The sequence below is a fragment of the Zootoca vivipara genome, chromosome 2, assembly GCF_963506605.1.
Source record: "Zootoca vivipara chromosome 2, rZooViv1.1, whole genome shotgun sequence".
Classification (NCBI taxonomy): domain Eukaryota; kingdom Metazoa; phylum Chordata; class Lepidosauria; order Squamata; family Lacertidae; genus Zootoca; species Zootoca vivipara.
Genome location: NC_083277.1, coordinates 89,562,268 through 89,585,471, shown reverse-complemented (window position 1 = coordinate 89,585,471; position 23,204 = coordinate 89,562,268). Strand labels below are relative to the sequence as shown.

At 40.1% G+C, this 23,204-nt stretch overlaps 1 protein-coding gene across 9 annotated transcripts in view; it reads right to left on the bottom strand.

Annotated features, from left to right (window-relative positions):
- The window catches only part of TNRC6C (trinucleotide repeat containing adaptor 6C), a 115,756-nt gene that overhangs the window by 49,063 nt on the left and 43,489 nt on the right, over positions 1–23,204 (bottom strand). For 7 of the 9 annotated variants that reach the window (XM_035104579.2, XM_035104572.2, XM_035104578.2 and 4 more), the window contains exons 4-5: positions 15,690–16,022; positions 1,003–3,591 (exon numbers count right to left, since the gene is read on the bottom strand). In XM_035104579.2, coding sequence (XP_034960470.2) covers positions 1,003–3,591; positions 15,690–16,022 — 2,922 coding nt within the window. Of the gene's footprint in view, positions 1–1,002; positions 3,592–5,727; positions 8,769–15,689; positions 16,023–23,204 lie in introns of those variants that run through there. The other 2 variants (XM_035104582.2, XM_060271830.1) reach the window with 1 other exon arrangement.

The window sequence follows — 23,204 nt, the reverse complement described above, 5'->3', positions numbered from 1 at the left end:
AGCCTGGGGTTTGAACAAGCAGGCAGGCAGTCCAGCAGAGTGAGCATGCCCCCTGGCAGACCTTCATGTGCTCCCTGTCTTTGTTGCTGCTTCCCAATGTTTGCCCAAAACTCCCCCTATCCTCACAACTTGCCTCAAACCACTGCAGTGTGAGGCAAAGGGGAGAAAGACTTTCTCCTCTTTATTCCCTTATTGTCTGCAAGTGGCAGCAGGATTTTGGGATGGGACAAGCTGTGAGGGTATGGATATGTTTTGGGGGGTGGGGATCTGCAACTGGGGTGGCAACAGTTAGACAGATTAAATGAGGTGTGAGGGGATGGGGAGCTTTGAGTGAAAGCGAGGGGATTGGCAAGGGGATTGGGGGAGTTGGCAAGCAATGTGAGCTACAGCAACGCTCCCGAATGAAGATAATATTGTCAGATATGTCCTGCGAAGGGCTAGTGATCTGACAAGCATGTGCAGATGAACTGACAACCATTATGTCCCATAGAATTCCCAGATTATGGCTTTAAACACACCAACTTGGTTATTCTAAGACAAGGAATTAGTATCACTAGCCAATTACCAAAATCATTTCATAATCTGATAATTCTTTACACCTTTTAGATTTTTTCTCCATCCTTAGTAAAACAATTAGTATCGTAACCACAATATCAAAAGAAAGATGATCCACAGAATTATCTAATGGCAAATTGTCTGCATCTTTTATCCTTTTGCATATCATTTCTCATATATGAAATTTTCATCTGGTCATCCTAACTTAGCCTCTTGTGTCTGCCCAGACTGTGTGCTGTAATTCAGAATGGAAAATGAAATGATAAATTTTAATAGCAATGAGTATTTTGGACACCTTTTTATACCTTATTCGTATTAAATACAAACTTATCCTTAAGGCAGGAAGTATAGCTTGAATATAAACAAATAATGCCTATAACACACTTATTAAAGTTTCTTTCTAAAAGGTAGCATACTTATTTTGTGAAAACAAAAGCTGTATCATACCTGGACCAAGCAGCGGGGACCGGTTTGACTGGGCACTTGACTGGTGCGGGGGCTGAGGTTCAGCCATGTTTGCGTTGATAATGGTGGTGCTAGTGGTGGCGGTTGTGGTACTGCTCTGGATTACAGGATTGTTTCTATCCCACATGTTTACAGTCTTGTTGTTATTGTAATTTGGGTCACCCCAAGCTGAGGTACCATCATCAATCTCCATCTTGCGCCGAATGGATGGTGGAGAGGGCTCTTCCCACCCCGTTGATTCACTACAATCTTTCTGTTTGGCTGGCACTGGTCCACCAACCCATCCTGATCCAGTCTGTTTAACAGAAGCAGCTCCTCCCCAATTGCTCACGTTGTTGTCCTGGGATTTAGAAGCCCAATTCGGTTGAGGACCAGGTTTTAAAGATTCCCCCCAGCTCGTACCTGTATTAGCCTTGCTGTTTGTGCCATTTCCCCATCCAGTGGTCCCAGAACGTGTAGTATCATTCCAGCCAGACCCTGCTCTATTGTCAGCATCCCATCCAGAACCATTCTTTTTCCCATCTCCCAAGTGTCCAGGGACAGATGAGGAATCAACCCAATCTCCACCCCCTGAAGTCCAGCCTGGATTTGATTTCTGTACATCTCCCCAGTTTTGAGATTTGGGTTTCTGAGGTTCACCCCAAGTAGGCGACTTGTCCTCCTGATTTGTGGTCCCACTCCAAGTGTGGCCACTTTTGGCAGCAGCAGCATTATTGACAGCAGTAGAACTTGCCGGCTCTCCCCACCCCCCTGGGCCATTTGGCGCTTTGTTATTGTTGTCGCCCCAACCTGTATTAGTTGGAACTGTTGCAGGTGGAGAGCTGACCCACCCAGATACTGAAGAGGTATTTGTACTGTTCATGATGGACCCATCATTCTTGCCCCCCGAGTTTGAAGGCTGAGTAGCTGCACAACCCCAGGCCTCAGTTCCATTGTCATTCTTTCGTTCAGACCTTGGGGATTCTTCAAATTCCCAGGCAGTGTTTTGTCTTACAGGAGTCTGTCCCCATCCAGTGTTGGACAGAACCCTTGGGTCAAGATCATTCCTTGGCAACTGGACTTGTCCTTGGTCTATCATTCCCTTGTCTCTTCTTCGAGCCTCTCCAGTTCCTTCCCTCCCAGTACTGCCTTCATTCTGACTCCCATTGCTATCATTACTGCCTTCACTACCTGTGTTGCCAGACGCTGCAGCTTTGGCCCAAGAGTTTATTTGTTCGTTGCCCTGCTGCATGGCAGGATTCTGGCTGGTAACACTGGAGCTATCCCACCCTGTTGATCCTTTCCCATTGATGTCATTGCTGGAATGCTGGTTTGGGGGCTTGCTCCATTCACCATTAACACCATTACTGGTGCTGCGGCTTGGGTGGCCCCAAGCACCAGAATGCATATTACCAACACCACTGTTGCCATTGCCCCTGCCCCATGCTAAGATCCCAGGACCAGCAGGAGGCCCCGAATCCCATGCACTTGTTCCATTCCCTTCCTTTTGTACAGCACTGCTGGATCCATTTTGTTTAGCACTTAATGCTGAGTTCACAGTGTCTCCATTCCCCTGACTGAACCCAGAATTGCTGTTTCCTGTGGCAGGATTACCTGGGGATATCCCCCACACTGAATTGCCCATTCCTTCACCACTTCCCCCACTGACTTGAGAAACTGATGTCCCATTAGCACCAGGAAGGCTTTGCAGGTGGGGCGGGATGATGGCCCCCATGCCAACAGCCATGCCCCAGTTCGGCAGTCCATTTGTCTGCATTGCATTGATAGGGTTTGATGAAGAGTTCATGGGGTTTGCGTTATTTGGTCCATCAGTGTTAAGGTTCTGAGGTTGTACGCTGAAAGACACATTCTGAGAAGTGGACGTTTGTGGTTCTGTGCTCTCTTGCGGCAGCAAGTTTCCCCAAGCACCTAAGGTGCCCGTTGGGTTCCCATTCTGGTTGCCCATGTTCTGACCTATGGCACTGACTGGACTGCAAATACTGGAAGGGTTGCCTGCTCCCACAGTTCCTTCATGTCCGAGTACAGGCCAGGCAGCTGGATTGGCATTTGGATTAAGGTTAAGATTAATGCCAGCATTTGAGTTGGAAGCACCCCAGCAATTTTGACTTCTACCATCTCCAATCATGTTGTCCATCTTTCCATCCCCACTACTGGCAGAGCAATGAGCTAAGCCAGAGCTGGAACCTGTGGCAACACCCCACACTCTGGCTGAATTTCCATTACCATTTGCTCCACCAGCTCCAAGGGCACTCTGGTTAGAAGTGCTTTGGATGAGTGCTCCATTGGTGCCATTATTGCCATTGGGTTTCTTTGTATGTCCAGTGAAGTTGCCTTGGGCACTCCCTGTAGCCATGCTACTGTTCTCTGAGCCACAGTTGGAGGCAGAGTCAGTGTCTGTAGTACATTCTGAGGCAGATTCAGTCTCAGTTCCTGTAATGGAAGGCCACGCTTCCTTGTCAGTCCTGTCTATTATCACTTTATCCCAGCTGCAATTGGCTTCACTTCGGAAAGTGGGCTGCTGTCCCCAGTGAGTATTCTCATAATGGTCTCCCAATCCGCTGTGACCAAGGTCTGAAAAATTAAACATGATGTAAATTAGTCTGCTATCCAATGACCCAGATACATCAGTTGAACTCTGGCTTGATTGTTATGTTTACATTCTTTAAGACTCTTTCTCCCTCCTTTATAGTCTAGCTTATGGTTAGGGGCTCCCAACTTTCACTAAGCCCTTGGAGAAGCACAGCTTGTGAATCCAAACAAATTCTTCAATAAGTATAATAATGCATTTTGAATTCTAGGTTCTGAAAAAACAAGTATGTTCAGTGCTAATACACAAAGGATTTACATGCAGACAATAGTACTATTTCTCTTTTATTAGGCTGCACTAATAGGGTTAGATGTAATAAGCAATACTTTGGGGCATGCAATTTTCAATATTTTCCTATATACCACATACATTTTAAGCTGAACTATTAAAAGGGATCTAGAGGACTGTGAGGACTGATTTCAAATATTAAAATACTTCTCAAACATATGAGTTGTTATCACTTTCAGTTGTATGTTTTCACTGCATGAAATGAAATCAAAGAAATACTTTAGAAAGTATTATCACTGTAAACTAAGACTTCGATGACACGTCTGGTATTCGTTGGCATACATACTATCACTCTACCACAGAAGGTGGAGCCACACATAGTGCTGGCGCACAAGACTGGGTCTCTTCAAACAGAAGCCAACATACTAGTCCACTTCACAGCAAAGGACAGGCCTAGGCTCTTAGACCAACGTCATAGATTAGAAATCACAAGGTATAATAGAGAGAACCACTTGTAAATAGCTGCAGGATTGAGGCCTTTCATTCATTTCATATATATGATCAAAAATATGGGTGCTTTAAAAAAAAGGTAACTATGACGGTAGTTAATAATGAAGATCACTTACATTTTGTACTATAGCACTGATAGCTATTAAATATAAATTGCATGTTCTGTACTTGTCATATATGATTTGGGACTTTAAAATGATACTTGATTGACAGGCCAATCTCCCTCTACAAATAAGCTGGATCTTCTCAAACAGCTGTTACACTGTGCCTCGTCCAGTTCCTAAACTGTTAATGCTGTAGGTTTTGACAATTTGAGTTTCTTAAGACTGATGTGACAAAATTCCACGATTCTAAATTGGGGCAACAATAACTTCCCTCCCTGAAATAAAAAGTAGTCAGTATCATGACCTCAATGAACATTTTAATGTAACTCCAAGATCTGATATCATAATCGGTATTTTAAATGATCAAAACATATCAGAAAGCAATCTTGAAATCAGAGTGAAAATATAACCTTATGAAGAAAAACATGGACATTCACTATAAATCTGCATCCTGGAACAAAAAAACCCTCCATTCTAATTCAATGGGAAATGGTTAAGCTTGTATGTTTACCAACATTAACAGACACTGACTGATTTGATCAGCACTTAGATCTGAGGTCAGAACAAATCTGAAAACTAATACAAATTTGAAAGCACCCAAAAAGTCAGCTTCTTTCTATTTGTTTCTTCCATTCTAGTAGCTGAAATACTTGTTTATGCAGTCAGGAATTCAAAAAGCACAAACATTTAAGTGGGAATCTGTCCTGCAAGTTTGCTTTCACAACAACACTGACTCCATAAATGCCGAAGCTGTCAAGGCTCTCCCAGAAAGGCATATGCAAATGTGGAAGGGTTAAGAGATGAGAACGCTAAATAAAACAGCTTTATTAAGAGACAAAATCCTAAATTAGGCAACACATGTGGGAAAGCCTATTACTCTTTTAATTTTCTTCACTACGGTATGCTACAAAGTATGTTCCGTCTGATGTGGGAACCTTTAATGCGTTCAGAAAAACAGCTGAGCAGCGTAAAAAAGAGCATTCTTCATTATTAGATAGTGAGTACTCCATGAAATACTAACACTCCAAAACCAAACAGCAGTAGATAATGACAAATAACAACTTCATTTTTTTGCCCAGCGCAGCATATCTTTAGCAAGCAGCTCTTTCTCTGAGGACGCCATTTTATCAAACCTGAAAGGCAGCCAAAAGCTTAGGACGCTGTGCTGCTGCTGCTGTCTCTGAAACATTATGTAATAAACTGATTTAGCAAAAACAGATGCCATTTGTCCCCTTCCCCCCCTTGCTGCTGTATAGGGGCCAACGAGTAATGAAATACCTGAGAAAAGGTGCTGCCCAACCATCCTAGGAGACGCTACATTGTGTGCAGAGCTGTCTCCCCTCCTGCATCTAGGTTCGCCTGGGCTCTCGGCTTCAATATGTCGGCTGTGTACAGAGTGAGCCTCATCCTGTAGAGCTGCCAAGAAAATCGCTCAGTGCAAGTGTGCGCCCAGACAACCTGCAAGCTTGCTCAGGCCCTGGCTGTGCTGGCTTTGGAAATGCCCTTTCCACACAGGGAGACTCCTACCCCCACCTCCAGCAGCACACAGCCCCCTTAACTCTGGGTAAGGTATCAACAGATGAGGATTTTAAAGCTTTGATTATCTAATTGCAGCTGACACTAAACCGATCTTCCTTCCTCTTTAAATTCTTTCAACTGTCACAAAACATTTTCACTTCGAGACCTAGCCACAATTAGCACGGTGGCTGCTTTTCTTCTGGTTTTTGAAAGTCAGCCAAAAGAACAGCCGCATATTGCCGATTGGCTGCATGCAAATACATTCCTGCTTCCTTCATGTTTCCATCCTCTTCTTTCCTTCTCTAAACAGCAGTGCTACACACACTTGGCATACCAGCACTAACTACAATACTGGGGACAAACCTTATATAGAACCTGGCAGGCCTCCAGGTGCTTAATTACTTCTCTGCCTTTATCGCGAAAGCTGAAAACATGCAAGTCTATTAAAAATCACAGCTTCTATTTGTGAGCATACAGCATTGTCACTGCATGCTCAAACAATACGCTATAGACTGTAAGTGCTTTTCCCTCTCACAATTTCAAAGCGTGGAATGGTAGAAGGAACTCTTTTACTGCTGCTTAAAGTTCATTGTCAGCCTTCCTAGACTTTGAGAGCAAATCAGGTGATTTATAGCATACAAGCTATGAATTATGGTGCCATCCATCTATCCAGACTTTAAGACTATAAAACCGACCACCAATAGGGATTACTACTAATAATATAGTTGTCCTAGCATAGGATAAGTACTCCCAGAAGTACAGTAACTAAAATATGCATCAACTTGCCACAACAGATCTCATTGGAGAAGAATCAGCTGCAATTTACTCAGAAACAAAGAAGTTAAAATACACACAAAACATTATCTAGCTCCTAAAAATATACACATAAAACTGCACCAAGCATATGAAGGAACATAGCCAACATTCTGTGAATCTAAGATATATATACTGTAAATTTAAAAAGTAAGTTTCTAGCCCATAAGAGTTATATGCTATGCTCAAAAATCAGCAGGCATTGCTAATGGAAGAAGCTAGAGGGGCTGCTGAGAAAGATTTCCAGTGGCCAGGACCTCAAATGTCCTGCAGTCTTCAGTATGCAAGGGTTCATTGACCTGCACAGCGGACTGTCCTCTGTGTAACCGAAAAAAGCATGTAAAATTAAAAATGCAAATGTCTGCATGATTTTGTTTGCAAACTTCTACATCCTGACGCCTATATGCATTTAGGTTATTTTGGTACCATTTTTAAATGCAGGGTATACGTGGCCAACAATCTCTTTTATTAAATGACACAGTATCACTGATGTCTCTTTGAACATTTAGCCGCAAGCAGCTGCCACCAATTCCTCAGTCGTTGCAACTGCTTTACCTTCTCTTAAGAATTTATATTTTTGGGTTTCAGTATTTTCTTATATATATTTTTGCTCTCATTTTGCAAATTCTTGGATTCTCTTTTCTGTAAAATTTATGCTACTTTTAAAAGTATTTCTGTACCACCTTCTCATAATCTAACAACAATATTATATCAGATATGTCAACGTATTTGCTACAAAGCAGTGTTAGAAACAGGGATAGAATAGCTAGGAGCAAGATGTGGGCACCAAAACAGAATGTCTAGTTGCCCCCCCCGGGGGGGGGAATAAGCAACACTTCTTATTTATTATTTTGATAAGCATGAACTAATACGCAATTCACATAAGTGACACATTGTTAATATCACATTTTAGCAGAAATTGTTAGCACATGTTCAATTTGGTGTTTACAATAAAAATATTGGTACTGTACTTGTTTTCAAAACACTCTACTCTTTATTGTTAAACTCCTTAACATATTGTCTATTCTTACCGTATACTTTGAGGCTTCAAAGCACATACATTTCAGTAATCCTTGAGTGACAACCAGGCACAAAAAAATGGCACTCAAGGCTTTTTGAGGTGCTCACAAATGGAGAATCTTTGGGTGCAAAATGCACCCTGCTAATTTCGAGCCCTGCTACAAATATATCGAATATGTATTTTTTATTTTTAAAAAACTGCTATGGCGTATTCAAAGTACTATTTACAAGTTAGTTTCTAACAATTGCTAAATACTGAAAAGCCAGACATTAGTTTATGGGGAAATAAAATTACTTCTGCCCTATTAACCAACATCTGTCTTCCTTTTCCATTCCAAAGGTGTCCTGAATTGAGCTATAGTTGTCAGGAATCCTATGGGGATGCTATGGGCATTTAAGAATGTGTATTTGAAAAGTGTTATACTCTGCACTTGTAGCTACTTGGTTGTCCTTTAAACATGGTAGACTTCAAAGGTATATAAAATGTGTTCCAAACTATTCCAATTACTCACAGACATACTAGATAGAGAGATCAGCTGTTGGCAGGATCTTGCCAATGTTGGAAGACTCCCAAGCACCTGGTAGCCAAGCGCCTACAAATTTAAGTCTGGCATTTAAAACTATGACAAAGGCAACCCCAAAATGTGATGCTGGCCCTAGTTATTAAAATCACTTTTCCAGTCTTGCACCCAACCACCTCTATCCAACTAAGTAATGGGTGCAGCAGTTACTAATGCTGTTTTCCTTTTTTTTTCTTTGTTGCTTTTATATCCTGACTTTCTTCCATTATAGAACCAAAGGTGGTGTACAGATTATTACAGATTATCAATTTAATGCTATTCTTTTCTTCAAGCCCTGCAGAAAATATTTTCTTTTTGCAAAAGTGTTACAAAGTCTCTCCAGTTAAATTACTTTCTCAAATGTCTGGAATTTATTTTAGGCAAGTCTCAAGCAGAAAATAAAAGCAGTGTAATGTAATTTTACACAGAAATATTGTATACTGCACAGAGGTTTTTTTAAAAAATTAAGACATCTATAAATGCATTCAAATAAATAAAATAATGTGGCCACTTCTAACAGAGTATCATAATGCTTAGGACAACATATATTCGTATATGTAACTTGAAACAAACATGTGCATACATTTTAGGAGATACATTAAAATCAGCTTTCTGCTCAGAAATTAATCTATTTATCTGGAATTGTCATTTGAAATCCTAAACTTGTTTTACATGATAGGCACCCTCCTCTCCACAGCAAATAAGTGTTATGTCACAAACATCCCAAAGGAAGATTAGGACTTCAAGTGGGACATAAGCAGCAGGAAGAGCAGGTCAACTTCCAACCCAGTCAAAACCGATTAGCCATGCTAAAAATATACAAAAACTCCATTGTAAGGCAGCAAAGGTTACTGATTACATAGTACACTTTTCACAACCTCCCAAATGCCAAGTTTAGCCAACTACCAAAGTGATGCTCTTCTTCCTTTACCTCAAGACAAACATTTTAAGGCTCAGCTATTATTAGATGCTAAGGCCATGTCTCACACTCTCCTTCTGATTGCTCTGAACCCCCTTCTTCATGTAGCCAAACTTTCATGATATGATAGCCTTGAAGTATTCTCATTCAGTTTCCAATATACCCCACTGGGTAGTGGGTTATATTTTTCCACTTTCCCCCACTGAGAAATAAAATTATATTAACATATGTTTTAATGTTTGGCTCAGGAACAAAATCTGTTAAGCAAACTACTACTTAAATTTCATGTTTATATGATGATGAAAAGTGTGCTAAGCACTTAATATATTTTGGGAACATAATGTAGGAACATATTATAATATAAGAAACTTATTCTGGCTACCAGTGGACGATATCCAATATTAGTCATACTCAAAGTAGAACAAATGAAATCAATAGAATTATGTAACTTAAGCACCTTGATTTCAATGGGTCTACTCCAAATATGGCTTAGTTTGCTATCACTCAGAAATTTCTAAATATCAGGGGTCTGAATTTCAATAAGTATCATATAACAGGTACAGCAAGTGACAAGGTTTTAAAAAGGAATATTAACAAATATATCAGAACCTACAGAATTCTGAGGAAAAATTTTTCATCCTTTGTGAACTTTGGACTAAACTCCATTTATAGGAAAAATTTTCATAGTTTTAGACCTCAAGATACTAAAGGCAATGCAATTGTTTGTAATTCAGTGAAGTCTGAATGTTTAAGCTAGCAAGGTCCAAATCCAAACTCTTCTTCATAAATTATGTGCAGAGGTATATCTAAAATAGTGGTCACAGATATGTCACTCATATTTAAGAAATTAAATAGTATGCACAAGTCTACTTCTCTTTAAACGCTAAGTTATTCTTTAGGCATTGCACGAAAGTGGTTGTCCTTATATTTTGGAATGTGTGTAGCTTTCCACTTCCATACCCACCTTTAATTTTCATTGCTGTTTGAGAGTTTTCCAAAACACATCTGCTTTTCAAAGTCGTCAGCTATACTACATTAAACTATGTTTTTAATTAGCAAATATGGAACAATAATGCTCAAAAATGGTCTGCATGCACACAACAGTTCTACTGCTGAAGAAATGAAAGTAAGATGCCTGGATCAGAAATCACCTGGCAACCATATGTAAAGTGCTCTGATAGAGTAGGGAATAAATAGTTTAGTAATAATAATGTTTTAACAAATATGGCATTTATTTGCATACATATTTTATGTATTAGGTAACTGATTACTGCAAAGGCCCATGGAAATTTATGTTGTATCTTAGCAATTTTATTATTCATTCACTTTAATGATATACTGGAAAGAATAAAACTCCTCCAGTTCCATTACTTCTCCTTCCTGTCATCTTTCCTTCAAGTGTACATCTAGTGCTAGCATTCTCGTTGGTTCTCCACTTACATATTTAGATTTCAACAGCATCAGCACTTAGAAAATCTATCTGAGGCCCTCTGCCAAAAGTGTTCTTCTCCAGACATTCAAACCTTTGATGTGCAACCAAGAAACTAAAATCATTTTGTTTTAAGACTGAGCAGAATGTGCTTCATAACCATATGAAACCTGATGGCAGATTTATTTTCATATCTTATTAAAGTATTTTACTGCTATTGTTTTCATATGTTCCCCACCCAGAAATATCAAGGATAGGCAGAATTAAAAACCAAAATAAAGGACAAAGCAGAATCACACTGCTATAACTGAGAATTCATTCTAAACCCAGCCTATTTCAATCAAACCCCTAAGGTTTATGTATAACTCCACATGAACTAATCCACTAGGAAGAATAGAATAAAGCAATTTGCATGAGAGGCTGCAGCATAACTGTCTTTCAAGAATAAACATATTTAAATGCATAGGGTTGCAGCCAAATGCTGTTGAGTGTGCCTTCACCTTCCTGTTCTGTCCTCTATAGTCCCCCACACCCCCAAAAATCTGCTCCAGAGGGTTATGGGGCAGGCCTCCAGAGCATATTTGGGAGTTCACAAGAGGCTGCAGTCCCATTGCACAAGTGCAGCTTCACTAACACAGCACTGGATACAACACATGCATTTTCAATTAAAGATCTCATATTAGCTGGTATTAGCTGGTAATAATTTGATGAAATGTTACAACCACATTAAAACCAGCATTTAAGGTCTAGGACGTCAGACCTTTGAGAAAAACAAACAAAGGAATGTTAAGAATTTAAGGAATGTTTCAGCATTCAGCCTACCTAGAAAAGATTACCGTATTTTGCCAGCCTTAAGACTGCATAGCCAGGAAGCACAAAAACAATACAAGAAGGTACAAGAGCTGGGGGGAAACGGGGTAAGACTTCAACTCCAATAAGAAGGAAGTTGGCACTTTGTGCTTACAAATATTCTTAAACTGCTACAAACAAGTGCCGGCCAATTTTTCTATCACTGTTAAGCGTATTAAGGTATACAAATGAAAGAAAAATGGGAATCAGGGCTCAATTAGACTCAAACCTCACCACAATTTAGCCCTTGAAACTGTTTTTTGGTTTTGATTTTACTGCTCAGGCTCCGTCCTGCTGTTCATGAATGCTTTCCTCCTCACATCTGAAGAACCACAGTCTGATCCCAATGAATGTGTTTCAGAGGACACAGAACTTTCAGTTAGACTTCAGCACTGTTTTTGGATAAGGGATTGGCAAGATTTGCACTCAGTGTATCTTGAACTCCTTCTTACAAGAGAATGCCTCCTTCCATTTACTTACTCCAAATAAGCCTTGCATTTAATTCATACTGTCTGGGTCAGCTTTGGTAGACCCCTTTTAGCCTCATCTTTTCTCAGGCTATTACTGGGAAGGAATACATTCTGAGATCTACAAGTAATTCTTCTCAGCTATGATATAAGCTGGCCTAAAGCCCATTAACTCTCACAGGACCAGCTCATCCTGCTACAATATCATATCATGCATTTATAGCAGGAACAGTTGCCAACGCTCATGGTTTGACGTTTCTTAAAGTAACAGCTGCTGATTTTTTCAGCTGACTTAAACAAACAATAACTTCAAACTCAGATTTTGAGAAATAAATTGTGTCAACACTGTATAAATTATTTTATTCAAACCTATACAGAGATAGAGTGGCTCACTGTCACTTATGCCCCAACCCTAGCTCAGCCCATTTCATCAACCACACTTTCTCAGTATATCAAGAAACGAAGTGGGCTCCACGGCCCTAGAAAGGGCCTTCAAGAGCAGTTGTGTCTCACCATTCCATAATGGAACTAGGGCCTTGATAGGATCACCTGTGCTATCCACTGAAAAGAAACAACACAGCAGTAAGGAATCTATCAGATTCCATCAGTCTCCAGAAGGTGGACCATCCTAATTGGTTCCCCACCCTGGCAGGGCAGAATTGTCATTGCAAGTTCAACTCTCACAAAGAAGTGGTCTGACCATAATAATGGAGTGATATTCACCATCCTTTATTTCCAGACCACCCCTCTCCTCACATGAAGTGAAGACTAAATCAAGATTATGCCCTGTTCTGTGCCTTGGACAAATGACTATCTGAAACAGACCTATGGTTGCCCTGAACTCCCGAGCTGAACAAAGGAATCCTCACCGTGCATGCTGAAGTCACCCAAACCACCTCTCTGGGTTCCTCCAACACGACAACCTCAGCCAGTTCGGTCAGGGAGGCTGTTGAAAAACAAGACTATCAATGTCCACCAGCCATGATGGCTGCATACTACCGCCACAATAAGAAACCACATGCCTTTGGATACCAGTTGCTGGATATCAAAGGTGGGGGGAGTATGCTCTATCTACCAACCTACCTACCTACATATCTGTCTGTCTATCATCTGTCTATCTATCTATCTATCTATCTATCTATCTATCTATCTATCTATCTGACTTATATACTACCTTCCATCATAAGATCTCAGGGTGGTTCACAAGATAAAAATACAAGGTAAAAGCACAAATAGTTTTAAAAAAACCAACCCTTCCACAAACACATTTTAAAGTCCATAAAAGCATTTGGCAAAATTATAAAAGGCAGACTCAGAAGACCTAGTGGTGTCAGACAATGATGGCAATGCATAAATAGCAGTTTCTTAGAAAGGAAAGAGGGCTATGTTCTTCCCATTCCTCTACCTCAATCTGGAGGTAGGTCCATGTAGGTCCTGCTTGCAAACTTCACAAATGTCTGACCGCTGGTAGAATAGGAAGTAAAGCAAAGGACTAAATGGCCTTTTGGTCAGATACAACAGGGCTCATCTTGCACAGAAAGCCCCCGGTTCATTACCTGGCATGTTCAGGTATTGCTGAGAAAGAGACCTTTCTGAAACACTAGAAAGTCACTGCCAGTCAGAATAGACAAAGCAGAACCAGATGAAACAATGATTTGACTATGACTGCACACATACTATACCTTTCAAGCAACTTTGAAGCACATTCTTTCCCTTCAGAGAATTCTGGGCATTGTATTTTACACCTCACATAGTTATAATTCCCAGCAACACTTAACAAGCTATACCGCTCAGAATTATTGGAGGGCAGAAATGTGCTTCAAAGGTATAGTGTGTATGTAGCTTTGATGTAAGACAGCTTCATGCATTCATGGACAAATTCTGCAGACAGTTTCCTCAAATTGGGTTGTGCAGGAGAACAGCTGGTAGTATGAAATGTTTGCATTATATCCACATATGTCATAAACTAAGAGTGGGGGTCCTGTGACCCTCCAGAAGTTGGTGAACTCCAACTTTCCTCTGCCTCAACCAGCCAGTCATGGATGATAGGAGTTGTAGCCCAACATCTGGACGGCCACAGGTTCCCCACCCCTTCCATAAACAGTCAAAATTTAAGATTTCTCAATAGGCGGTGAGGTGATCTGTAACTGCATTGGAATTGCTGAAAATAGGCAGTTGGGGGGCTGATATCTCTTGCTTGCCTGGATGTCCAGTTAACTCAAAGCAGAGATGAAATGCAGCAAGGAGAAGATGGGAGTGGATCCAAGCGAGTGGACAAGAAGCTGCTGCACAGAGGTTAGAGGAGCAAGACAGATATTTGTGACTGAGCAGAAGATACAGAGAGTTTAGAAGGGATGTGTGATTTCAAACGTTTCTGAAGATTGGTTAATGAGAAATATTATGAAGCATTACTTGAGTGCATGTTATATATTTTCCCCGTGACAGCCTTCTATTATGAGAACTGAAGATTTGAAAGGAATACCTGAAGTCAGCCAAGCATGAAGCAAGGTTAAATGTTGCTTTATGATTTCCTATGTGGGCTACAAATAACTATGAAGAAAATTAATGTTGTTATTGTAACAGTGAATATTTTAAGATTATCCACATTACGGCTACGTCAGAACAAACCTTAAAATTATACACATGTAACCTAACATGAAGCCAAAGTCCATTGAGAAGGCAACATTGTCTCATGGCTTTTAGGACACACTTATAGCTTCTGAACACTGTAGCAAGGATGCAGCTCTGATAAAACATAGTAAATCAATCTACCAATAGGATCTGCCTATCTCAGTACAAGTAGATTCAAGCACAGTATGTTTCAATGTCCACTCAGAATGGGGTATCAAGGAAGCAAAATCACCACAATTATTTAAGCCAAAATATACTTCAAGTTGTACGGACTCAGAAGGAGCTGATCAGCAATCATCACTTGGTCCATTCAAGATATACAAGCATCAGGCTGTGAAGATTTTGGTTAAAGGAATGCACTCTTCCCATGAATTGTCTTGTCTATTTATGGAGACCCACCTTCCATTTTGAGAGTTGTATTCCTTTTGTACACCATTTTTAGATACATATGATTTCACAAGGTTGCATCCAACTAAGTTCTAATAAGAGTAGACCCATTGAAATTGACAGACATGGGTTTAGTCATTTCAGCAGGTTAACTCTCAGTAGAACTTAGCTGACAACCACTGTCTCAATTAATTAGTCCTAGCTGTTGTCTGTAGGAAAGCTTTACAATTACAAGCTGCTTCTTGCTAACTTGGTTTCAAGACTTTTAGTTTATTACATTTGTATTCTAACCTCTCAGGGAAGCATGCATGGGCAATGTTCTCTACTAGAGTATGGTAAGCAGAGATCAGCAGGATTGAAACAGGCAACATTTGGTACAGAAACAGCGTGTGACTACTGCTTAATAAGCTAGCAACACAGCTTTATTTTAGTGTTTCTGAAGAATTAAGTCTCATTTCTACACTGCTCGCACATACTTTCTAGGTGAATGTGCTCCTGTGACCAGAGAACAGAACAAAGTCTTCCCATCTAAATGACCACTATGTTCTGAATGGGAGAAAGGCAATTCTGAGTTAAAGGTTAACTATTTAATTGAGAATCTGAACAGGTTATCTTCATGCAATGAATTTTCCAGCATAAATCCTTACCTGTTGGGGTCTGAGTTTTACTGGGGTGGTGATGTCCACCTACTCCTGGCTGTGGAGGAGGACTTGCTCCTGCTTGTCCAGTACCTTGTGCTGGGCTCGTGCTGATCAGAGTTCCAGTAGGCAGAGGCTGGCCTCTTTTTAAGAGCTGCTTCTGTTCTTGTTGGCGGAAGCGTGGAGGCACCTCACGAGGCAGGTATCGGGATGCAGCTGGCTGCTGCCCATTGGCAGATGCACGCTTGCCATTGCTATTGTTAGTAATAGTGCTGGTGGAAGTACTGGTACTGGTACCGGCAGGTTGGGGCTGGCTTAAACTGGTCTTAATAGGTTCTGGCACTGTTGAAAATGAAATATTAAGAACACATTTATTGGGCGAAAGAATTAAACAACATTCTTTTTAAAACACAGCTTCATTGAAAGTAGATCTCAGTCCACCTTTGTACACTTGTTTTAAATAGAAACTAAGTAGTTTCCCCCAAAGTATGTGTTATGGAAAACCAACACATGGTACATTTAAATGCAATCATTTTTCTGAAAAAAAAAATTATTGGCAACATTGACTGATTATGAAGTATGAAGGGATCCTAATTGACGTGCATTTAAATAATTTTAGAAGCAGGTCCCTAATCAATTATCATGTTGTTCCCTAATCATGGCTCCACAACTAAAAAGGCCCTGTCTCATATGCCCACCTGCTTTCTGCATATGAAGGAATGCAAAACAAGGCTTCAAATGCTGATTTAAGTGGAAGGCCAAGCACATCTAGGATGAGCCAGATTATTGAGAGATTTAGAAGTCAAAACCAGTACTTTGCATTGGACCTGGAAACAAATCAATAACCATCACAAATGAAATAATATATGTCCCGTATTATATGCATTTTGAACCAACTGAGGTTTCTGAGCCATCACACAGAATACCTTATGTTACAATGGCTTAGAAAAACTTCATACAGCATAGTAACAGTTCATGCAGATAAAAGTCAGCAAATCATAGTTTGGTATAGTTTACACACTAGGTCACAAATGTTCAGGCAGGCCTAGGTACCATGTTGTTAGAATAATCTCAGTATCTTCTTAACAAATCACAATGAAGACTCAATTTGTGCCTTCTCATAAATGTCAAACTTCACCTCTTATCTTGTAAATTGGCTGCTGTTACATAGGTACAAAAAGAGATGCCATTCCTTCATACCCTGCTTCTCTGAACAATTACAGAATAAAAATGAGCTTAAGTATTCTACAACATTCACAGCAGCCCTTGTGTTTTACATTCTTTTCAACTTCATTTGCAAAGCTCAAAGTCAATGTGCTGCACTACATATACAGTACATTTAACACAGCCCAGGAATGTATACTCTGGGAATACAGATGAAATACTGACTTTGTTTAAACCTCTGCAGCCGCTCAAAAGTAGAAACATTTCCTGGGTTTTTAATTGGAATGAAACCAGAGCTAGATCCCCATTGTAGTAACATTATCCAAGAACAATGAAGTATCAAACAGAGAAATGCTTGTACTGTATTAATCTCCACCCCCCCCCATTACCTGCTAAGGTCAATATCTAGAGATAGAGGAAATCACAAAGTAATTGATAGAAAAGTATAACATGACTTTTTATCCACAACTGTACCATTAACCAGCTGATGCAGCAGTATTTGCTGCCAGAGTCAGGCTCCTGGAAAATTTTAAGCAATGTGATCCTATTAAAGCAGAATGTGTGTGGGTGTTTACTAAAAGGACTTTGGGGAGGAAATTAGCTAGTTTTACTACATTAATTACATTGCCAAATACAAATGTTTTGTACCATTTAAATACAGACATCTTACTACATCTTCACAGAATTTTCTATTTCCTACCTAATCTGATCTATTAGAAATCAGTTTCTTTTTTAAAGTTCAGCTAAGAACGTTACCCAGAGATAGTAGTCCAAAATGTTAGTGCAAATTTGATGTGCAACTTTGCTCTGTTGCCATCTCACCTTTTCTACAACACTTCTTTTCCCCCCATTTCTAATTTCCAATATGCTCATCCTGTACCACAGGGGTGGAGAACCTGTGGCCCTCCAGATGTTGCTGGAATACAATTCCTACCATCCCTGACCACTAGGCATGCTGACTAGGGCTAACAGGAGTTGGAGTCGAGCTGGAATAGCTCAGTCGGTAGAGCATGAGACTCTTGATCTCAGGGTCATGGGTTGAAGACCCACAATGGGCAAAAAAGATTACTGCAGTGTAGCAGGTTGGACTAGATGACCCAACTCTACAGTCCAACTCTATAATTCTATAAAATATGGAGGGACACAGATTCCCCACTACTGTTGCACAGGAAACCATAATATGATGGAGATAAGTGTGTGCTGTTGACAGCCAGGCTCTCAAGCTGCAAATTCTAATAGTTTCCATTTTGTGGTCCCAAAAGCCCACCTGGCTTAACTAGCTTAAGTCCTTTGGGGGTTGCACTGTCAGTATCTGTCAGCCAGGCACGGAAGGAGCTGCCCTTTCATGTGCATGCATGTGTGTATACATACAAACACACCAAGCCAAAGTTTTTTTTTCATATTAATATATGTTTTGTCAAAATCTCTCACATTCTGACAGGATAGTCTGCATTTGGGAATTTCAGATTTCCCAGTGTTTCCAGTGTACACCCTTCTGGCTTTAATAAAATCAGAAAGGGAGACCAACATGATAAGATTGCGTTGAAAGTGAAATGCTGACATGGTGGCTTAAACCACAATCCAAAAAAATCTATCCATTCTTTAGGACTGCACCCCTATGTGCACCTCCCCGAGAGTAAGTCCCACTGAACTCAGTGAAGCTTACACAAGAGTAGACATGCCTACAACTGCACTATAGAATACTCTTTAAGCATTTGAATGAACTTCTCACATTTAAGAACTGCATATGGAAGACTGCACTATTTTCTCCTTCATTCAACCATTCGCCACATAATGAACACATCCAGTTGTTCTACAACTATTATGCATTAAACCATTACATTACCATTGTAAGCTCCCAGGCTTTTACTCCCCAATTACTCCAAACAAAAATAAACCTTTCCCTTGTACAATTTCTCAGGTTACAACCTTCTCTTTGGTGAAAGCCATTTGTTCACAGGAGACAGCACTTCTTTAGGCTTTGAAACATAAGACATTGCATGTATCCATTTCACACTCAGTGAAAGGCTAGTGTTTATACAGGAAAGATATTAGAAAATGTAGGTCTCTATGCAGGGTTTTCAGACAGGAAACCAAAATTGTAGCAGGACTAATTCAGAGGTGAATCATCATGCTAAATCTTTGTTGTCTGGCTTTTCTTATGCAGACCTATTCACTTATTTATATCAGCCACGTGTGCACATCCCAGTCATGATGTGTGCCTCAGACCTGCCCTCCAGATTTCTATCAAACATGTCACAAATGCTAATCTTGCCTGAAGTAATGAGGCCAAACTCACTTGGTCTGTGCCTGATTCTCTGGCACAGAGCAATTGGGAGTCTAGCAGGGAGGGGGTGCTAGTGACACAATGCAACTGGCAGCCCACATGAGTTATCAGAATGGCTGAAAGAGCACAGAGTGCTAGTCAAATAAAAATATGGCCTTGGGAAATCCACCAATTCCGAGCACTGATCTAAGGCAGACTTTGCAGAAGCTGCTGTTTGATTGTCCTACAAGAGAAAATCTAGAAGCACTACTATGGTTAAGTAGAAAAGCACAATGACAATTGAGAAAAGCCAATGGACTCCACAAAGAACCTAGATATTGTAAGGAATAAAAGCAATAATATTTTTTATTTGTACAGTGACAGCCTCAAAACAAATCAAAACAAAAAATACACAACAGAAAGGAAGATTAAATAGCAAATGGATTTGGAGGATAATATTAGAAGCTAAATGTTCCTTTTTAAATTAAGACAAAACTGAAGAATAAACAATTTGGCTTCTCATGAACACTGTGCACATAGCTCCCAATAGTTTTTAAAAAGCAGAAAATGAAAGAGGCAGTCTTAAAAACTATTCAAGACAACCACTCCTCTGTTAATTCTCATTCAAAGGGCCAGTTTGGACATTATGCTAAACAATTATATGGCTTGAAGATATGACCCCCCGAGTCCAGCAGTGATCAGGACCCCAAATTAGACGTTACAATGTCACTGGCTAAGGTTCCTCGATCTGAGCCTAGTGTTGATGGTCAGAAGACTACTGCACCCAAGGCCGGCAGGCAAAAACCTGCAGAGCCAGTTCTCTCAGTTTCAGGATCCCAAGAGCCAGGACTGTGGTGGTTACTTTTTGCCAGATCTGAGGAAATAAATGCTTCCCACACCACCTCACCAGTCCACAGCACAGACAGCACACAAGGAAGGAGGCCATGAGGTGCAAGATATTTAGGTCAGAACTTGGCCCCTTTCAGAGACTCCAGTTTTCCAAAAGCAGATGGAACCTATGGGAAGGGGCTTAGAGGCAGAAGTTCCAAAGGCTTCAGTTCACTTCTAAGCCTTCCTGAAGCAAGTTGTCCACTAGGAAGTTTCCTTGGTACCGTAACAACAGACTCACCCTGTCCTGTGGGCTCCATCACGGGATCAGGACAAGATGGGACATATTGCTAAAACTCATGCTCACTTACACCCCATCCTCCTGTCTGGGGCAGCTGAAAGGAGAAAGGAGAAGAAGTATTTGCTTCCAGTTTCAAACGAACCAAAGTTCCTTATTACTTGTGAACTTGAGGGAATTCTAGTTAGTGAAGAAGCCAGGATCATATACAAAGGGTTCATCCTGGCTTGTTTAAATTAATCATAGTTTTAACCAGGGCTTTTTTTCAAACAAAACTCAGTTCCGGCACCTCTCAGGTGGATGCCATTGCCATTATAAGAGAACAATGAAGGCATTCATGATGAGTTCCAGCACCTCTTTTTCTAGAAAAATAGCAGTGGTTTAAACTACCGTAGCCATAGTTTCAATAATGACAGAACAGGGGAGGTGGGAGTACACAAATCTGAGGCTCATTTGCTTAATCCAAACAATAGTTTAGTCTTATGTTCAAAAAGGCACTGCACCTGCCTTTTAGACATGCTTCTCTATAAAGTAGATATGTGCCACTTCAAATACAGCTTAAACCACATTCAACACTTGCTTGATGATGTTATGTGCTGATGGGCTTTTGCAGCAAAAGTCCTTCTGCTTTGCAAAATATCTGATATGCCTTCAAAGTATTTTGTTTTGCTTAAATACATTTAGCCGCTTGGTGGTAGACTCCGCTATTGCAGGTGACCTTTAAGGAATACACTTACAATGTATAGTACGAATTAAATTGACTGCAGTCCCTCAGGAAATGAATTTCAACCCAGTCTTGTAAAGGAGTATTGCTGCTTGGAAGGACAGGGCTTCTACTCATGAGATTCTGCACAGCCTGTAGTGAATTGCATTCTGCACCAAGTAAGGGAGGACTTCCAATTTCCATAAGCTATTCTGCTTTTTAGAGGTCTAAACTGGTTAGTACTTACGGTACCTGTACCCAAAATTTCAATCTCTCTTTTGATGAGCTGCCTAGCTGTGCTTGTGGAGGGGAGGAGTTAAACCAGTAGTTGCTATAGTACTTTAGTTGCCTTTTTGCATAGGGCTTAGGAAATAAACACCAACAAGAAACCTTTTGAAGTAGCTATTTCAATTCCACTTAGAAACATGGTTTGATACAACAGGGGGCTTGAGGAAGGGGCCCCACCAACTCAGCTCTCTGGAAATAACCTCTCCCACCCCACCACCCCAATGATTCTTGCAAGATGCTATTTAGTTTACCAAGGTCATCATTAGGCATTAGCTATGTGAATGTACTGGGGGGGGGGGTGTACTCTCCAAAACATTGCCCAGATTTGGGAGGGGTGGGACTTTCTCTCCTGGATTATATGCATTTGGTAAAAGATTTTTTTGTTTTTGTTTTTTAAGATAGTAACCTTTTCCTTGCATAGGTTCAAATTAGATAATATTACAAGTTTACAATGTCTGCTTAGAAATCAAACTCAAATTAGCTCAGTTTTTTCTTGCCTGGTTGGTGGAAGTCTGCCAATGCTGAAGGTATTTATATTGTAGGATTCAACAAACAAAGAAGAAAGAGATTGTGTCCATCTGTTTGAGCGAGTCTCCTCCCACAAGACTTGCAAAGTAGCTCACTTGTTGAGTCTTAGGCCCAAATGAGCAGCAAAGGACAACCCCAAAAAGGTCAAATGAAAATTGTGACAACCCCAATGTCACAGAAAGCACTCTAACACTACCAGTGTGACAACTGAAAGAGAAATGAGCAGGAACATGGACAGTAGGGATTTGGCATGTGCCAAAAATCTAGCCTAGCTTTAGAGATATTCCAAATGATCTAAGCTATACACAGGTACAAAAACCCTACGTGTGATTGCAAAGAGAGACCATGAAAAAGAAAGATGAGAAACATGCCAGTTGCTCTTTACTAATTTTCTTAATATAGCCTCAGTTAATTGCAAAGTGGTAAAATGAATAAGAGTAGTAACACAAGTGTTCCTTGTTTATTTCTGCAAGTGATCTATAAATTGTGTTTCACTGGCCCAACAATAGTGCCATTGACACTTCAATTAAGAGCCTTTATTATTAAGACTTGAAGGATTCAATGTTATACAGGCAACACTAACACATCAGATCTCTACATGTGTATCCAACTCTATGGAAAGGAACATGTTTCTTTTTCAACCAAAGGGTAATAGACTGTCTTTAACAGTGTAATAATTATAACTTTGCCATATGAAACCGAAGCTAACAAGTTGGGATGGAAAGGAATTCAGTGTCAATACATCTTTTAAACCTGGCTCTTCTGAAACACTGATAGCAGTTGAACTTGTGTTTTTTTCTGTGCTACTTTGCTTCTGGTGTGCTATTGCAAAGACGTATTTGATGGAGAAGCAAATACCAAAAAGGTTTCTAACCTATTAAACAATGAGATATGTAATAAACAAAAATCCTACATTTCATCCTTAAGACTAGATTGTGCCATTTCTTTAAGAGCCTCTTAAAGGGCATGAGCAGTAGAGTTTTAAAATATGCAAATGTATTTAAATATAATCAATCAGTTAAAAGCTATAAAATGATTTTAAAAACTAATCAGTTGACAGCACTAGTTAGAAATAAGAAGGTAATCAGCCTACTAACTTAGAATTAATGTCCTCAAAATATTTATGAGAGCTGATATTTTTCAATAAACTATAAATGGGTTCTGAATGTATCCTCACAAAAAACCAGCCCGCTTTCAAGTTCATTAAAAGGCAGGGAACCACTTAAGAATAATAAAGTCTTTCTACCAAAAAACAAGGCTCACTTGATTATAGAATTTCGAAGAGAGGCATTCAGCTACATCACCAAGATAAAGTAAAACCTTACACATCACAAATGGCTTGCTTCCAAATGACCTGCTGCTTTGGGTATCAAGCATTTCAATGATTTGCATAAGGTATTTTAAAGCAACAAAGCACCAAGTTGTAACACATACTAAAATAAAATCCTT